The sequence below is a fragment of the Aptenodytes forsteri genome, unplaced genomic scaffold (genome assembly GCF_000699145.1).
Source record: "Aptenodytes forsteri isolate BGI_AS27 unplaced genomic scaffold, ASM69914v1 Scaffold50, whole genome shotgun sequence".
NCBI classification, from domain to species: Eukaryota; Metazoa; Chordata; class Aves; order Sphenisciformes; family Spheniscidae; genus Aptenodytes; species Aptenodytes forsteri.
In genome coordinates, this window is record NW_008795126.1 from 3,610,553 (window position 1) to 3,629,492 (window position 18,940).

General features: G+C 42.2%; 1 protein-coding gene across 1 annotated transcript in view; it reads right to left on the reverse strand.

Moving 5' to 3' along the window:
* Positions 1 to 558: 558 nt before the first annotated feature.
* The window catches only part of CMIP (c-Maf inducing protein), a 67,562-nt gene continuing 49,180 nt past the window's right edge, over positions 559 to 18,940 (reverse strand). The window contains exons 11-21 of the mRNA XM_009277336.2: positions 15,782 to 15,847; positions 14,665 to 14,691; positions 14,147 to 14,195; positions 12,549 to 12,656; positions 9,874 to 9,990; positions 8,292 to 8,432; positions 7,285 to 7,332; positions 6,369 to 6,515; positions 4,741 to 4,846; positions 3,521 to 3,591; positions 559 to 876 (exon numbers count right to left, since the gene is read on the reverse strand). Of these exons, the coding sequence (XP_009275611.1) occupies positions 823 to 876; positions 3,521 to 3,591; positions 4,741 to 4,846; positions 6,369 to 6,515; positions 7,285 to 7,332; positions 8,292 to 8,432; positions 9,874 to 9,990; positions 12,549 to 12,656; positions 14,147 to 14,195; positions 14,665 to 14,691; positions 15,782 to 15,847 (934 nt within the window). The 3' untranslated portion in view covers positions 559 to 822. The remainder of the gene's footprint in view (positions 877 to 3,520; positions 3,592 to 4,740; positions 4,847 to 6,368; positions 6,516 to 7,284; positions 7,333 to 8,291; positions 8,433 to 9,873; positions 9,991 to 12,548; positions 12,657 to 14,146; positions 14,196 to 14,664; positions 14,692 to 15,781; positions 15,848 to 18,940) is intronic.

Genomic DNA, 18,940 nt, shown 5'->3' on the forward strand with positions numbered 1-18,940 from the left:
GGCATTTTGAAATCAAAAAGACAACGCGATGAATGTTGTGACAGAGAGGGAGTATAATACAGTATGCATTACTAAAAGGCAATTCTTCAAGAAGGACATTTCCTTTTAAAAAAAATAATAACAACAACAAGACAGCAAACTAGTTTATACAGTACTATACGCAAAAAAAGGGTAAAAGAATTAACAATTCATAAATAAAAGACAGGTCCCAGACCTGTTATTTGTGAACCATTTTCTTAAATAGGTGCATTATGTAAATCTTATGTACAACAAAATTACTTTGCATAACAACTGCAAGGACACGGGGGGAGGTGAAAATCATATTGGTTTTGGTTTTCTTCTCTTGAGATTTTTGTAAGTTTGATTTTCTGGAGCAAAACCGGTGAAAGAGGAGTTCTGACTGGATGGGTGCCAGCCAAGGAAACCCAGGTAAATAATGACAAATGAATATATTTTTTTTTTCTCCACACGGCATAAAACACAAAGGCAAATAAAATCCACAAAGGTGTTTTTTTCCTCTTTATAATCCTCTTGCTGCTACAAAGTCCTTTTTTTTTTTTTTTTTCCTTTTCAATTTAAATTATGTTGATTCCAAAATCACAAAGCTGAAAGAATCCGTCCGGGTCCAGGCTTGCCCCGTCCCCCCTGACACACACAACGCCACTCTACCCCACAACCACGACTCCTACCACCAAGTCCCAGGACTCACTGCTCTACAGGTATTAGCCAAAAGTTATTTTCCGGTTTGTTTTTCTCTGTTTGTTTTAAAAATCTTTTCCTTCTCATGAGAAGCAAAAGAGAAGAGTTGGAGGCAGGAGGAGTTCACCACGCTTCGGTGTAGCGGACGTCCACTTCTTTCAGATTGGGTAGTTTAGCCTGTGGGGAGGGTAGGAAAAGGTCAGAATTAATGACACGCATTCAGGACTCGGGAAAAAAGTTCCCGTCAAATCTGTACCGTCAGCAAACCGGGAGGATTGATCTATGGGCCACAAACTGCAGGAAGATGCGCTACGACCTCAGCCCTGCAGAGCACCAGTGCCGAGTTCAGCAGTGAGCTGAAGCATACAGGTGTTAATGAAGGAACAAGGTGCCGAGCCTTTACAGACACACAAGACTAAGTCACGCCTGCGGCAAAAACGAGCAGCTCTAGTAAAACCAATGCACCAGCGATCAGGTCCAGATCAGACCCCCATCTTTATTTTTTATACAAATGCTTAGCAAAATTTGTTTGTCAAACTCCAGCCGTGAAGGCAGTGGACTCAAACTGCAGCCGCCAGCCACACGTTCCTTCTTCAGCCTCCACACTAAGTCGTTGCTTGATTTTTCCCTCCATATATTAAAAAAATTTGGAGAGCGTTAGCAACTTTTGGTGCCTTTGTGGTCTCCTTTCCGTAACTCCACTGCATTTGGACGTATTGTTCCTGAATTACCCTGTGCGAGGCAGATGGGAATTGGCTGTTCGCACCGTTCCTACTTGTCGATCCCGTTTCCATGCTCTCTGACCATAATTGTATGGCTAATTCTCTCAAAACAAACAAACATGTTTAATTAGGCTAGGGCATAATTGAGGAGTTGGAAGTTTCTAAGAGTCATTATTACCTCACATGGCTAATTTCTCAAAACAAACATGTTTAATTAGGCTAGGGCATAATTGAGGAGTTGGAAGTTTCTAGGAGTCATTATTACCTCACTCCTTGATTTATGTGCACGCATATTTTGATAAGAGCTAGTCATAATCCTACAGACACTGCCAGCAAATAATTTTTCAGTTAGGCAATAATGACTTCAGTAGTGGGTGTTTATTTATTGTCTGGTTCAGCCTGCCTGGTACACATGTGGGTGTCTGTGTGTGTGCAAGTGTGTTTAGTGGGGTGGGGGATGGAGCGGAGAGGAAACGTCATCACTGGCTTGTGCCCCGAATGCTCTCGCAGACCAAGGGGAGAAGAAGGAAAGATTTGTATCAAAAATACGTTCTTTGAAGTCTGAGCTGTTCTCAACAGACCTACAACCATGTGCCCCAGGGAAAGAAACTATTACCCTCCCTTTGAACATGCACAGAGCTCTAAAAAAAATGGCCACTACGACAGATCTCAATGAAAGAGGTGAGAGGGGAAAAAGTGACGCATGCCTGTTTTCTCAGCTTTTTTAATTCTCTGCAATCATCGGGACTTTGCTCGCAGCCAGTTTTGCTGTTTGCCCTGGCAAATCACTTTCTTGTGTTGCTGCTAAGGACTGTTAATGCAATACCAGAGCAGAGGGAACCAGTTAGGAAAACACGAGTTTCGGTCTGAACTTAGTGGCAAAGTGGCTCAGAAGCAGGGGTAGGACTGGAGGAGCCTTTCAATAGACTCGATTTCAGAGCCCTGGGCCAAATACAGCATTGACCTTGATTGTCTGTAAATGCTTGGGGCCTGATACAAGCTCCATTGTGTGAACCCATCTGCAAGCCAGCTGTTAATTCCAAGGACGACTTCTTTGCATATACAATTGTGACACAAGTTTTGAAAACTTGATCTTGAAAAATCCATGCTAGCAGCATTGCAACTGAGTCCCTGGGGGAGCCCTGGCTCCACAGCCAGAACCGAAGATACACATTTGCAGGGAATTTTGAAAGCAGAGCGGTTTCAGGACTTGCCTCAAGTTTGAAACTCAACCCAAGGTTGTGACCTTTTTGAATAAACCTGGCACAATCTAAGGTTTCAACACACAAGACAACATAACGTGGAGTTTCATCTTGAGTGCTTGGGTTTATAAGGTAAGACTTTGGGAGATGTGACTCACGCAACACCAGAGTGAAGACGAAGTCCACGTGAAGTCATGAAAGCCAACGCATCTCAGGCAGTCTTTGTCTGAAACCACCTGGGGCCGTTCCCCTCCCACAGCTACATTCTAGTTCTTTACACCATTTTGCTGAAGTGGTTCTAAATTCAGAGTACAAATGGTAACACCAGACATTTTACATGTCAAACTTGGGAACTGAGCATTTGTGCAGCTGTTTCTGTTTAAAGCCCAGTTCCAGTCCAAGAGGTGTCAAGATAAGCTTGCACCTTCCTCAGTGCTTTAATTCTCCCTCTGCATTCTGAACCAAAGCTCCGTAATGCTGTTCACCCACGTTACTTTTGCTCCTGTTAACGGTAGAGGACATGGCTTTGGAGGTGCGCACTAGTTTTTACCTATCTGTGTATCCGCATCAGAAACAACCTGATAGGCTCCTATTTATGAAACCCTTACTGTTGATAGCATTGGCAGAAAGATTCAGTTTCTGATTCCATCTCATACTCGTCCATTCAGCATATTAAATGCTTCCTGAGTCCATCAAAGCCAACAACCTCAGAAAGCTGTTTTCAGTCATTATCTCCCCAAAATAATCCACTTTACCCTCTTCAGATGACTTTCATGCTACCCACTCCATGGGGCCAGTTCTCTCTGCACTAGGCACTACCAACCATGTACTTGCTACATCTGCAAGTCCTCCTGGGCCAGCTACTTCTCATCTTTAGTGGATGCAATTCAGAAATACCTTGAGATCTTCATAGGTATCTGCTGAAAGTTTGGTGCTGTTCATATTTAAACTACACAGGCTCTTCATGGCTAAAAGAGAAAACACACAGATATTTATGATCATGCTGCATTTTCTTAAAATATCAGGCTTACAGTAGGCCAAAGCATAAACAAGACATGACTATGTGCAGCACTCTCAGGAAAAAGCTGAATAGTGTAAAATATAGAAGTACGAATGGATAAACAGCTGTTTGGGCCCTCATCCAGGAAAAAGTCCCTATTTAGGAAGGGCCATTAAGCATATGCTTAAGTATGCTGACTTCAAAGGAGTTCAGGCAACTTCTCATAATCAGTTTCCTGCACATTATTCTGAATAGTGCCCGTTCTCAGTGCTCTGCATGGTGCACGCAGGGGCCATGCTGATCTAGCAGTCCTCCCTCTCCCCTCCCTGCCCCCCATTTCCATTTTAGGCTCCGGTACTTAGCAGAATAGTTTACTAAGATGAGCCATAACTACTGGCCTGTCTGGCACGTCTGTGTAGGATCAAGCCTATTAAAGGAGCCCTTCAAACCCAACAGGCGAGGTTTATAATATACTGTTGGATGTAGGAAAGGGTCTCATTCTGGCACGTCGAGCAGCTCTCAGTGCACAAGGGAATCCTGACTGCTGCTTAGATGGCCCCACTCTGCCTTGCCCTATTTATATTAAGAATAGCGAGAGTTTCACCTCCCCAAAAAAGAAGGAACAAAAAATGCCAGAGAGGGTACGAAACCTGCTGTGCACGGTTGCTAAACTCACTAATAAGTTGCTACACGGCTTTGTAATCTTCCCCTCCTGCACCACAAGGTCAGACTCCCACCCAGAGGGGACACCCACAGGAGGGCATGTGAAAAAAGCTGGGAAGTCCCAGGGCAACAGGTCACCATGTAAGATCGAGACAAGTGCCATCAGTAAGGTCGGAGGCAAGAGCTAGAGCACGGTCTGGGACAAGAAAGTCCACACGAGGCCACTAAGCATCAGCAGGCTCAGACCACCATCCCGCTTCCCCTGCCTGCAGCTGAACAGCCAACTTGAGCTGGCAGGGAGGAGGGAAGTTTAAACCCAAACGCAACCACGGCCTGTCCTAAATCCCTGCGGAAGCAGCACTGTGGCAGCCAAGAAATCAATCTTCTGTCTGAACCCACGTGAATTCCTCCGAACCCACATCATTTTCCTCTGTAGCTTATTTTGGTCACTTACAACTAAGTGCCAGCAGCCCAGCATCCGTGACAGGAGTCTCGCAAAGGTTGAGCACTTGCAGCATCGTGAGGTGTTCAGACAGAAGCCGCAACCCTGCATCTCCGAACTGTGGGGCGCAAGCAAAGTTGTTTTCAAACAATGCAGGAACATCACGTGCAAGTACCTCAGTGCAAACAGGGCACGTTAAAACGAGGTTTGCAGATGAGCCCTCAAAGCCACACTCAGATTGTTTACTGCGATCTCAAATGACAGGAGAGAAAGCAAAGAGTTTTATTCCTATTTTGCAGATGGGGAACCGAAAAATTAAGTGACTTGTGCGCACTTAACCGCAGGCCATCATTTAATTAGAATGGTGCCTTTGAAGTCTGGACTTTGTATGAGAGAGCTCCCACCCAGGCTATACAAGACGGTTATGGCAGTCTCAGCCAGTTCCCAACCACATCACAAAAAAAACCATAATGCAAGTGGTATTAATTAGCTATTTTGGTCTCAAGAACAATGTACTATTGATCGGTAATTGTTCTATTGACCCACTTCGTTTCTGCTGTTTCTAAATTCTAGATTAATGGAAACCAGGATATCACAAAATAAAACGGAATCTAAACTCGGTTTGTTGGGGTTTTTTAAATAAAAAAAATCATACAAAAAGCAGGCTCTTTGTCCAGTGAAATCAAACTCATTTTGAACAAGAAGCATCACAGTTTTCAAATCCAAAAGTTACATTGCTAGGACAGATCTGGAGGAGATACAAGATGGTCTTAAGACAATCAAGCTATCAGATTCTACTTTACATTCCCCACACAAAAAGAGGAAATTTCTGGGATACAAAAGTAGTTAGGAAAACAAAACAAGATATTTACATGACATTTGAGTGAAAAAAAAATGCTGCTTTTTGTGGTTGCAGTGAGAATAATCATATTTTCAGCGAGGACGACGAATAGGTGCTAACAGAAAATGGGGAGAACCTATTCAAAGGAAAACCTCAGAGACCAAAACCAGCACGGAAATGTAGAAGAAAAATTTAATTGTAAAAGCTCTTTCAATTAACAGCTGAATAATTTATTCAGTTAACTTGGCCTCTTTTTGCTTACAAAATAACCACATTCTCATTATAGTTTCCTTCTATTTATTCATTATTTGAGTTTCTTTTTGTTGCTGTTGTTTTTAAAGAAATTCTGGTTGATCAGCATTCAGGGCAATTCTCTGCCTACATTGCATAGGCTCTGTGTTTTGCTTAACCAGATGAGCTGCACAATATCATTTTTTTCGTCCTAAATGGGTGAAAGCATAAGCACTTCTCAGATGAACAGCAGCACAGGTACTGTAAAGTACACAGTATCAACAATGCCTAACTGGAACATTCAACCCAAGATAACAGCAACCCTTTTATAATTAAAAATAAAATAAAATTTAAAAAATTAAAAAAAAAAAAAAAAAGAAAAAAGAAAAAAAGAAAAACCAGCCTCCAAGATGAGCTAGACCACAGAAAGGCCCTGTAAAAATAGCATGAGGACAAACTCATTCTCAGCTAGCCTCTTCACACACTCTTCTCGTGCTGACGTAATGTGAAATTTCAGAATTAGTCAGCATTGGTTCCTGCTCTGAGTTTCAGTCTGTAAAGCACTTACCTGAGTTGACCACAGGTTCAGCTGCTTGAGCGAAGGCAGTTTAATGAGGTGCTCAGCACAAGCACTTGTCACATTGGTAAAGGCCAGGCTGAGGTTTTCCAAATTTCCAAAAGATCCCGAGCTTAGCAAGCGGGCCAGGTCTGCATCCTGAAAGCAAACAACAGATTGATGAGCGAGATTATTGACTCCTCAGCCTGCAATCATCTGCAGTGGTGTCACTGATACTGTTAACCAGCAAGAGTTGCACAATTATACCACTTGTTTACAGTAATAGAGAACCACACAGAGAAGTTTCTGCTTGTTTGGCAAGCAGCTGGGCTCTTGTGGCAGCATTGCTTCACACACCCTGGGAAAAATGCATCCAGACATTAGGACAAAAATTTTCTTTGCGTGTGTATCCTTATGAGACACGAAGGCTTCAGTGTCAGAACAAATGTCGAAGATGGGTCTTTTAACTTAATGAAGATTTCACTGCAAGTTCTAGATCCAAACTGTGTTCAGGACCATTACCTGGCCTCAGTGAAGTTAGTCTGGGTTTACACCAGGCTTAACTGCAACAGCGATGGGTCTCTTTCAGACTTTCATGTCTAAGATCCAGAACTGGACATTGTGAAGTCTGCTTTTTTTAATGCAAAATTCTGCCCCCAAATATACCGTTAGATCCCACTGTAAATTCCAAATCTGCGCACCAGTATAAATCTGACAGTCTGACGCGTGTACTTACGTTGGAAACTGCTGCACAGACCCAAGAGCAGAAATGTGCCCTTATTTGTGTAAACTCGAGTTGTGTTGACAGAGCAAGTAGAATGGCTCCCCTCTCGACTGACCAAAATCACTGTGCCACATGGCAAACATGAATCAAGTGTTTAAATACGGGAAGATAAAGCTTGTTTTTCTATTGACATGATTAACTTACTGTGGATTTGGATGGCAGTGTTAACCTTGTGGGACCACCTTTTCTTTGCTGTAAGAGAGAAGATATTTTGGTCAAACAAGTTGCCATTCTACATTTCAGACCAACTGAAGTATAGCAAGCTCTTCACCAGAGCAAACCCTGCTCCGATTTCAAAGCTCCCTGCCAGCCCTTCCACCTCTTCCCTGCTTTTTCTGCACTGACAGATTTTTTTTTCTGAGTGTGCTAGATGCAGGCCTGTTGCTACCCAGGGGACGTCCACTAACCGCAGCTAGTGGTCTTCGTGCCATTGGTCAGCATTTGGTCTGATTCAGCCTGCCATTATTTAGTTACTTTCACTTTAAAGGAAACAGCCTTAAAATGCCGGACTAAGATAGCAAAGGGGTTGAGACTGCACAGCGGATAAAATCATTTGTTTGACTTCAAAAAAAGCATATACTTTTCAGGCTGGGAGCAGGGGTTAAAGAAGACATATAAATGCGAAAGAGGGAAGAGGAAGATTGCGGGCATGTTTGCATAGGTGAAAAAGTGCTAATGAGAGCAGATCTATCTTCAATCTGTAGATCCTGTCTTTAAAATCAGCAAAAAAATCTTTTGTCATAGGCTGTACTCTGAAAACTAGACCTAAAGACCATCTCGGTGAAATGTTGTGAATGTCAAAGCATTAAGAAATGCTGGCCAGCACTAGAACCATTTGCTACTCATATGTCAAAAGGTGGCAGAATTTGACAAGCTGACTTGTAAGATCTTAAGACAGCAGAATTTCACCTTTATTCTTTCACACAGCTTCTAAGCAGGTTATTGAATATCATTCATAAACATAGTATGGGATTAGACACATCAGTAAATATCACACAGTATATACATTCACAGTAAAATCCTCCAAATACTGCTCCCATCCTGTTGTTAACTGGGAATTTCACACCCTGCTTATCTTTCTTTTGTACCTCCATTTCTGGAGAGTACAGACCACAATGTGCTATGGCAATACTGCATGCAGGGCGACATACCAGCTCTTTTAACTCCCTCTGCCTGTCACACAGCTGTTCATACATTCTCTTTCCCACGTCTGTGCTTTCCAGGGTAGAGATGATCTGGAGCTGGGTGTCATTATTATCGATGATGTTGTATTCCAGCATCAAACACAAAATCTAGCAGCAGAATGAAAGAAGAGCGGTCACTGCAGTGCTTACATTCAATTTCTTCCAAATATCCTAATTACACTGGGCATGCTAATTTAAATTACTGGCTAAGTTTTCAGAGCGTGCGTTATGCAGGCTAGATTTGAGGATCGTAGCAACATTTACTGACCTTCCAACACAAGAAACCAATTTTTAATTCGTAAAGAATGAACTCTAATCTCCGAAAGTCAGCCTATCTATCCTGTCTTCCATTAGTGCTCATTCCTTCTGCCCAAGAGGTGCAATTACTTTGCATCAGTCCTGGAAGATGGCTTCATGCCTCAGCCCTCTTCAGAACAGGTACAATCGATCCAGTATTTCCCAGGTACACCGGCTAGACTGCAGATTGGCAGACTTGGGACATTACACATGGGCAGTAGAGCTAAGCAGTTCCCTAAGTGCTGGATTTTCTGTCCCTAAGTGCTGGGGTTTCTGTGCAAGCACAACGCATGTGAAGTGTATCCAGCCTATGAGGCAGGATGGGGAAAGGCCAGAGAGGCGCCGAGAGAAGATGAAGCTGGGAGCTCACTGCTGTGGCCAGGACACCCTCCATCTCATTGGGAACACGCCTGACTCACCCCTGGGCAAGGGGCTGCCAGGAGCAAGTTAGACACCGGGGGATGATTCCAGTGGGTCACACGGGCTTAGGACACAGCTGCCCCCTCCATGCTGCCTTTCCTTTTCAGCTACATACCATGCCGTTGCAATTAAAATGCAAAGTTTTTATTCCCTCCATAATTTTAATTATTTTTAATGAAAAAAATCAAGCAACATTATATTCAAATTCATGCAGCACACTCTTTTATTTACTGGATTAAATTAGCATGCACAGATCTAAGTCAATGAAAAATCGTAACTCCTTCCACCCATTTAACCACCCTCTATTTCCATTTAAAATATATGATATTTATCAAGAAACTTCTCTAAAGAAACCCAGAAAAATATGTATAAACAATTAGTGCAACAAAAATAATGAATCATAAGCACAAAAAAATGTATATTAATGCAAGTAAATAAGGTTTTGTAAATGCACTTCTTGTGCACTGCTCATTTTGCAGGCATTTAGTCACGGAAAAGCCTTGTGGTTCTGAATTCTGACCCCTCGCCACAGCCTATACCATCATGGCCATTTATTGCCCATTTTAGCCTCTCCAACTGAATTATAGCAAACAATCTCTCCAAAAATTCTCGCACCCACCTTTCATGTAATTCACACTCATATCTGCAGAACAACAATACTCCATTCCACCTAACCAAGAGGAACACAACTGCCCACTGCTGGTGTTTGATACGACACAAACCTGAACTCAGCTCCTCTAGTTCCACTAGATCTAATTCTGGGAAAGGCAGTGTGAAACCGAATCTGAATACTGCTCGTAAACCTATATGACTACGTATGTTTAGGGCTTACCTCTACCATCGTCTGGTTACCCCTCAAAGCCAGTAGCATGCAAGGTCCTAATTTATTTTCAGCCAGTGAAAGCAGGAACTTCTTTGTTTTATAACAGGATCCCATTAAAATATGAACCTATTTGAGAAACAGAGCTAAAATTAGAGGTGTAAGCCTAAGAAACACATATACCTCTGGAAGTGACATTGTTACGCAGTCAAACAAACGTAAGTATTTGCAACAAACCTAAAGAAAAGGAGGCCCTCGTTACGATTATGGTTGCAGTCTCTCAACAGCTTTACTGCTGATTGGAAGTGACTTTTTTCAAAAAGGTGATGCCTAGTGAGATCTGAGGGAGCTGGCAGTTTTCCTCCATAAAGGAGCTCAGCTGACAGCCCAGAGCCCTTACATAGGCTTCCCAGGAAACATCAGAGCAGCTGTGCAATTGCCCCGATCCCTAGTAACACGATGAACCCATTCCCAGGGGAACCACAGGAGCTTTTGCTTTTGCATCTGTTCGCGGTTCAGTTTCTCTGGAAATGCCAGCTGGTGAGCAAGGGTTGTGTGGGCTGCACGTCTAGGTACAAGGCAGTGGTGCTGGCAACCTGCTGGCTGAACACTAGCCTTGGTTAAGGGGTGGTGACAGACAAAATCACCTGTTCAGAATGAAGACAGGAGCTGACTGGGAAAGGAAGGAGTGCTTTAAGAAAATCAGCAGTCCTGAGCCCTAAGTCAGAGATGACTTCACGTGCTTTCATGCTCTTGGGTCATTATCTTGCTTTCCCTTTCGCTCCATTTTCCCTGAAGGGAAAGAAATGCTGAGAACACTGCCTGAGTAAGACTCCTTCGAGTCCACTAGCTGACAAAAGTGTCCTGCAGACTCTCTCCTAGCTCCAGAAAGCATTGGATGATAACACGTAGTAACACCTATGGCAGAAATGCAAAGCCACTTGTACAAACCAAATATAAGAGTCTCTTCTCACAAAAGAGGTTGGCAATATTCTTTCCCATTTAGAAGCCCTAGAGATTAGCTGCAGAGAATTTCGGGTTCCTAGCTGAAAGTCTTATTTTATGGCCCAGACGGCTGATTCACACCAGCTTGCTGGCAGAGCACTATGTGAGAATTTGTAGTTTTTGATGACCTGGGCAGTAAGAGCTCCATTATGTAGACTCAACATCAGCACTACTCTACAAGAAGCTTGTAAGTACGTTCTGTGGTCCCCCTGGTTCATGGTATTGCCTGGACTATGTTCAATACTGCTGAAAATATCGCAGCCACGCCATGATGGGGTCAACATGTGCTACCATGCAATTCTTCTTCCTCATGGCTTCATTACCAGCAAGGCCTTTAGAAAAACACAAAATCTTTTTTTCTTAAGTATCCATCAGCTCAGGTGGCCTTTAAAAACAGTAAGCTTCAAGCCAAAAAGGATTTCATTTCATGCACTTATCATTAAGCTTTTTTGGAGGTTTTCTGGAGCGACAGAAAATACTGACCCTAACACTAATGTAAGGTCCATCTCAGAACAGGATGTTTTTCAAACTTTATGGTTAGTCGTTAGCAGCTCTTTAAGTATTTATCAACATCCTTGCAAAGGGCACAGAGTACTGCATATTAATGTGTTAGCATTGTGCTTTCTCATGCACGCCATCTCCTGATGCTCATAAATATCTTGGACCACAAAAGCTCTCAGGAGAAATGATATAGTTCTGAAGAAATTTTCTTTTCAAACATAAAAAGACAGAGAATCAGTGAAGAGGGATGAAACCTTTTGTGAACAGTCTTTGTGCGTTATCTGTTTCAAAGATATCTGATCCCTCTGAATTTAAGTTAAGAGTATAGACAGACATGCATGTTCTTTACAACCCAAAACATTCAGCATGTGGGAGATGCACAAAGTGTAGATCGCCCTGACGGTCACTCCACTGTATACCCCAACAGCCAACTTCAACAAATGTTTTTCCCCTTACCAGGGAAAGGAAGTAATATCATTTCCATCTTACTTGCTATATGGAGAATTAAGGCACAGCGAGGCCTACGTGACTTGACCGAGGCTGCATAGGAAGACAGGGCCAGCATCAGTGTTACTTTCTGTCTAGTCCTTCTAAGAGTTACAAAAGAAATAACTGCAGGAAATGGAATGCTGGTTTCTAATTATACCTCCCCACAATAATGTAATTGGGCAGAGAACCTGCTAACACATTTTTATATCTAGCTATCCATCCTTTGATTAATTCAATGTTACTGTTGTTTTTAAATTCCAGGGCAGCCTATAAATGATGTGTGGATCCTAGGTGTGGACGTGCAGAACAGTCTGTCTCCCCTGTCTGCCAGTATTCGATATTCTCTGAGAGAGTTTTTTATACAGACGCAAACACACGTATTTATAAATACAAAAATACATACATATGCACACACATATACACATGCATGGTTTTGTGCATTACATCACCAGTGAAAAAACACACCAAAGTTCAAAAAGAGAAGGCTAACATGTTAACTGAATTGCGACTGCAAGGAAGTTCAATGGATTTGGTGATATAAAGATTTAGACTTCCTGGTAAACACTTGTGGTTTACAGAACCATGATTTTGATAATTTTTTGACAAAAGCAAGTAAATCTTGTTATTGCCAACTACACATTAGCTACTTACTGCAAAGAAGTTACTAAACTCACATTATTGCAGACACGTACCATACTGGCAAACAGCTCTCCATCATCATCACATGCCACTCCTCCAGGGCTGTAGAGCTGGAACCAGCCGTCTTTGCCAGCCCGCACACTCAGCAAACATGAGTGGACCTGCCAAAAAGTGAAGACATCGGGAAGGTTACAGTTCCTGCCAATAATCACCAGCGTCTCCCACACTGGGCCAAGAGAAGTAACTCTGCAAAACCAGGGACTGCCGGAAATTTCATGGTTAATATTCCAATCTACAGAGCTGCAGGCAAGTCTCCACTCACAGAATCCATTTTTTCAGTATAAACAAGGAGGGAAGCTGTATCATCACTAATTGCATGGCCTTTTTCATTCCCTTTACACAAATCAAACACAAAACGGCTCTGATCTAGAACAGCTCCTTTCACTTGGGAAAAAAAACAACAACCAAAAAACAAAAAAAGAGACTCAAATTTCTGAGCTGCTGCCATTTCCCCCCCATCCTCCCAGCATGTGTATCTATACTTCTGATGTGATCTGCATACCAAATGCAGTGGCTGATGGCTTGCTCATTCCAATCATTAAAAATTCCTATTACTCCTGCTGTAATAAAACTTGACCAGAGTCAGGGTGAAGGAAGTCCACAAGGAAAATTCAACAGGGATACGTAAGACAGAAGTTGCACAGAAGAACTGGCACCAGTGAGCAACCATTAGTCTAAATTTGGCCCACTGTAGAGATTACTATATCTAGTCCCACAGTTTAACAGAAGAGTCATAATTAAGCTTTTTTTTCCTTCCCCCCCCCCGCCTTGAATAGACGGATGTTCTATTTCAATTTTTGAGTGGTGGGGGGGGAAGGTAAGGTCCATGTTCTTTCCTTTGGGCATGTAACACTAGTGACAGATGAAACCCTGGTGCCATTCTAAGACAAGAAGGTGTCTCTTATCTGACAAGGATGACTACTGCTCACAAAGGCTAAAACCATAAAAAACAGGAGTTCTGGGCAATGATGATGACGACACAGCCTCCTCACCGACAGTTTGGGAGAGCTTTCTTCCCTTTATGCCAACACCAAAAATTAATGCGGATGAGAGGTTCCCACTGACTCAGCCGAAGCTGATGATGTTGAACAAGCTACATGTGCAGCTATGAAGCTGTCAGCCACCATGAGGCTACAGCTATGCACCCATTCCAGCAACACACCTCCCACCCCCTTTCTCCTGCTAATTCATGGGAATTATGGTCATTTGCACACAATGTAACTGAAATGCAGCTAAATAAAACCTGTTATTTTGTAAGCTGTATGGATCCATGGATTTTGCTTCCCTTTTTTTGTATGGAAGATGAAAAGCTCTGAGAGATTCAACAGAGTGGGAAATCTTGCTGGTTGCAGTTTAATGCGGAGCATGGACATCAACTGATGCCAGACAAAGAGGTCACAACACATGTTTATACACAAGAAACCATTCATACTAAGACAGTGTGCCCTGAGTGGCTATTATTCCCTAAGAGACTTAAGCACAGCAAAACCACACCATGTTTTGAAACAAACTACTTAAGGAGCGATCTTCTGAACAAGTATGCTTGCAATCCCTCCAATTAATACTCTGTGTAAACTGGCAATAAACTCACTTCTTGCCTCGGGTCTTCTGCAAATCTCTGAATCACGTATTTCAGCTCCCTGAAACAAAAAAAAGTTAAAAGGACAAGAATAAGCAGTTGCTGGTTGCAGTATTCACACAAGTGTCACATTTCTCTTGGATTACACTTTAAACGATATATATTCATGCACTTTAGAGAGAAACAAGTTGAACTGCTTCCATGGGAAGGAAATATAAGCTCTAAAAGTGATTGCCAAGGACAGTGCCTATTCACAATAGTCTAGAAAAGCTTTCAGAGATGTGCAGTGACGAACTGGTTTGTAAATTCTATCAGCATCCAGTGTCTTTAGTCCTTGGGCTCCTGCCGTCACAGTAAATTACAAAGAAAACTACATCTTTTTATTGCTAACAGAACATGGTCACAGCCTCTCACAGATAAAAAACGTTAGAGGCACAATATTGAATAATGCATCATTGCTATTATTGACTAGTATGAGTATTTTAAGTAATTACCCCCTTTAATAAAACAAACAAGCTCCACAAACTTACTTTGTGAATTTCTCATGTGCAAGAGCCCTGAAATTTAAAACAGAAAACAGAAGAATATGAGGATTTGAGAGAAGGGGCGGCAGGGGGAACCCAAAACCCAAACAACCACTCTTCAGTTCTTTCCAGATAATAAATGGATTTGCTAAGCAACTGCAGCAGAGACAAAAAGAACAATCTTTCCAAAAAAGATTTGGTAAAGTCTCCTTCATTAATCGGGGGTGGGGGGTGGGGGGAATCACTGGTAACAAATCTTGTAGCTCTTCCTCAGTCCTGTCTTAGACAAGGCTCTGACTAACATCAGTGAGAGCTTTGGGTCAGAAGAAAGTAAGTAGAAGACTTACAATACAGCTATATAATTAAAACCAGAATTTTGGCTACCTCCAAGAGCCAGGTGAATTCTTTAATTGCAATGCATTAAGGTACAGTCACAACTAATTAACATCATACATCAGTAAAGCAATTAATGGTCATTCTGTGAAGTGCCCTGCATCATGGTATGGTTTATACCTCCCCCAGGACTCACGTTTGACTTGGGTAAATGATGTCTCTGTTGCCTATCTCCAAGCTCTCGCCGTAGCCCAGGTAACCTGGCACGGAGGATTAGACCTCTCTGATTCAAGACATCAGGTCATTAGGGGATGTGATAAGCTAGCAAATTGTACAATTATAGGTTGTAATGTTTGTCCGTGGAGGTCTGCATTTTCTAAACACTACTGTTCAATTAATAGGTTTCCGAGGGAGCTCGGCTGATGTGTAGGGTAGCTTCTTCATTTAATGCAAAATACAAATGGTACAAGTCTCTGTGACGCCAGTACAGCATCCTCCTCCACTAAATCTCTTACTTTACTCTCCTCCTCACCAGTTTTCCTTCCTTTCTTGTCTGCCTGTCTCTAGTTAACCATTTTTCTCTTCAGGATCATCTTAGAGAAATGGGGAAGGAAGATGAAGATGGGGAAGTCTTTGCGTCCCTCTGCATCAGCCAAAATCAACTCTAGATTCTAAATCAATACTAGAGGCACACAGCTCCTATTATCATCAGTTTTTAGCTGACATTACATTGTCCCATAAAACAACAGTAACAAGAATAACCCAAGTAACTAAGACAGTGCAAACTTACTCCTTGGGAAATGGGATAGGTTGAAGCAAGCTGGCCAGTGCTGGTCTCCAGTCATCATAGTCTGACCTGAAAAATGAACATTTTATTAATAAGATAGATACCAAGTATTGAATATGGTTGGTCAACAGTTAGTTCAAGGAGTCAAAAGCTTTTTACTGCAGGCACCTACAACCCTTCTGTTTTACTGAGACACTCTAAAGATCTACGGTGACATTTCCCTTTCCATTTTCAGCACATTCTCCACTGAGGCACAATAAATCTGGTATTTACAATGACCTCCAGAGAGGCCTTCTTTATGTCAACTTAAAGACATTTGCTGTTTATGAAACCTGTTGACATTTAATCACTAAGTAATACTTTCATCTAAGTTGGTAAAGCAATTACCAGGCCGTTGCTATTTACAGCTCTGCTCTGCATTTAATTGGAATTATTTTTTTTCTGTAAGACATAAGCCCATTTGTAAAAACAGATATACACACACGCACACCATTTTTGACCTTGGCACAAAGGAATGGGTCAGTTTAAACAGTACAAAGCTCTTAGCTTATGAGGGAAGAGACTAGGGAAGGAAGCACTGTCAAAATTATTAAGAGTGAAAGAGGACAGATGAGGATAATCACAGCTGAGAGCTCAGACCAGTGGACCCTGTAAGAAGTGTCTCCTCTCCGTTGTGTCAGCACCACAGATCCCAGCTGATGTATTTTGTTTTCATCTCTGCTGTCAATATACAGAACTGTCCTTCTACGAGGAGCCATCCGTAAGGGGATGCTCACGTGAACTAAGATAAAGAGAACATTTTGCTTTACAGCATGCACAGGTCAGTGCAAACTAATGTGCAGCGTATCATCTCAATCTACCTGCAAAATGCCAGCTGCTCGAGCACACGTGGTGAAGCAGGTACAGCCTCTCATGTAGGAATGGCACTTTGCACACTTCCGCCCCTCTCCTTCAAATGATCTCAAACATTTAGTGATTAGTTAGCACTAATTAACTGCCATACCAATGCACTGCACAAAGGCTACAATCATTGTAAGATGGATGAAGTGAAGAACACAGAAGGTAAGAGAGTTTGGCAAGTCAGCACCAAAACAGGGCACGGAACACACCAGCCAAACCCCAGATCCTGGCACTGCCTGCTAGGCCACTCTCAGTCCAATTAATACCAATGAGTACACACAGAAGTAAACGTAGTAAACCTCATATGGGGTGAAACACCTTGGGATGTCCGGAGAAGACAATGTAGAAGAGCCTACCATCTCCTCCTACTGCTGTTACCCTTTGGATTTCAGTTTTAAAAGTCAGATTATTGGCTGCAGCTTACTGCAAACTTGACACAAAAGTATGGTGTTTCTTTAGGAAGGAACGAAGTGTAATGTTCTCAAATGGACAGTATCTACTGATAGCATTAGAAACAGACAACATATGCACAGGAAGTGTTCCCAAGTAATGCAGTTTTTGCAAAGAGAAGGTTCTAGCCCAAAGAAATTGAAGACGGATGCATTTCCAAAAGTCTCATCCATTTTTTTAACACATAAAACAGAGATTTCCATAAACTAATAATACACATGATGTTGGACAGTCCACAAAGGCATGTTCATAGACACAAAGAAAACTTACGTGCGTGACCAGCATTCTTAAGAAGCAATGCAGAGACATTTTAATTGAAGGGAAAATCATGATGTAAAAATCAACCAGGGAGGCAGTTATCACTTGCCCAAGAGTAGTATGAGTTCGGGTTACAAAAATATATAACATCTCAGGCAAGTACCCAGTCCACAAGAACAACTATGATCTGCTAGTAGCTTGATGTATTAAAAAACAGATGAATGCCGTACAAAAGCACTGTGGGATGGGTTAGTAGCTCTTCTTCCATACTGCTGTGCAAAAGTCCCAAGTTCAATACAGACACTTTTCTTGCCCATGCTAGGTGCAACCTAGCACAAAACTAAATGCCTATAATTTCGATAGGCAACTTCAGCAAGTAGTCCTGCGCTTTTCATGGGTGCATTACCAGATAATCCTAGCACGTACTTTCCAGTTGTTTCTTGGAATCCCTCTACCAAGAGGCTAAGAACCACAACATTGTGTTGAGTTCAGGGAGATGTCTCCTCTCCCACCTGCGGTTGTTAAACAACCATAAAAGCACTTAGGTACAAGGCTGGGGCTTAAAGGCAGGCAGTTCAGCAACTGAGGTGGCACTGGCTAGGCAAAAATCTCAGTGCTGGTTCTCTTCAAAACACCAAACAAATAACATTTGAGAGTCTTGGCTATTTCCCCTAATAAATGCAACTTGTTTATTTTCCTCTTGTTATCTTTAGCACTTGAGGCATGAAGCATAGCGCATATGAAGCTACTGTAATCCAAAAAAGAAACCTCATGCCCATGCCAGCTGCGCTAGAAACCATTGAGCCTAATTTTCTCCTCCATCAAGAATTCTGTTCTCTGGCCTAAATTAGGAGCAACTCTGAGATAAGGGGTGTCACACTAACCTAAAGCAAGCACGAGTCCATTGCAGATAGAGCACATTGTGATCACCCATTCACAAGGTTCTTTCCAGAGACAAAAAACCCTTATGTGCTTAGACACTGAACAAAAAAGGAAGATGACAAACTTTGTTTAGTACCTCAGAACAGCAAGACATGAAGCAGGACTTCATTACAAGGATTTTTTTTCCACTTTGTCTGTGTAAAGCGAGTATCGTGAAACACCTGAGGATGAGGCTTGTCATATAAACTGAAATAAGTCAAGGAAACCTCTGATGTAGCACCTCTAAGATGAGCTCTCTGGGTTCTTTTAACAAAGCTTTGATGAATTAAAGCTCTCTACAAGACTATTTGTTGTTTCTGACCTACAGACAGATTGAATGGATCAGTGACACAGAACTCTGACCTGTGTTCAGACTCACCTGAAAGTCTCTTGCTTACCTACCAGGCCTCTGTAGGAGACAGACGATGCAACATATCTACAGCTGCAACCATGAGAAGTGCCAGAGGTCTGATCCACACAACCTGGGTTTCACTACATTTGTTAGGTGTGAGAACATAGTCCAGACCACAAGTAGTAGTCTGACTTTGAGCTGGCACCATACTTCCACTCAAACATCCACCTCTCTTTAATGGTTTTAAACTAAAGGGGGGTAGATTTAGACTAGATCTAAGG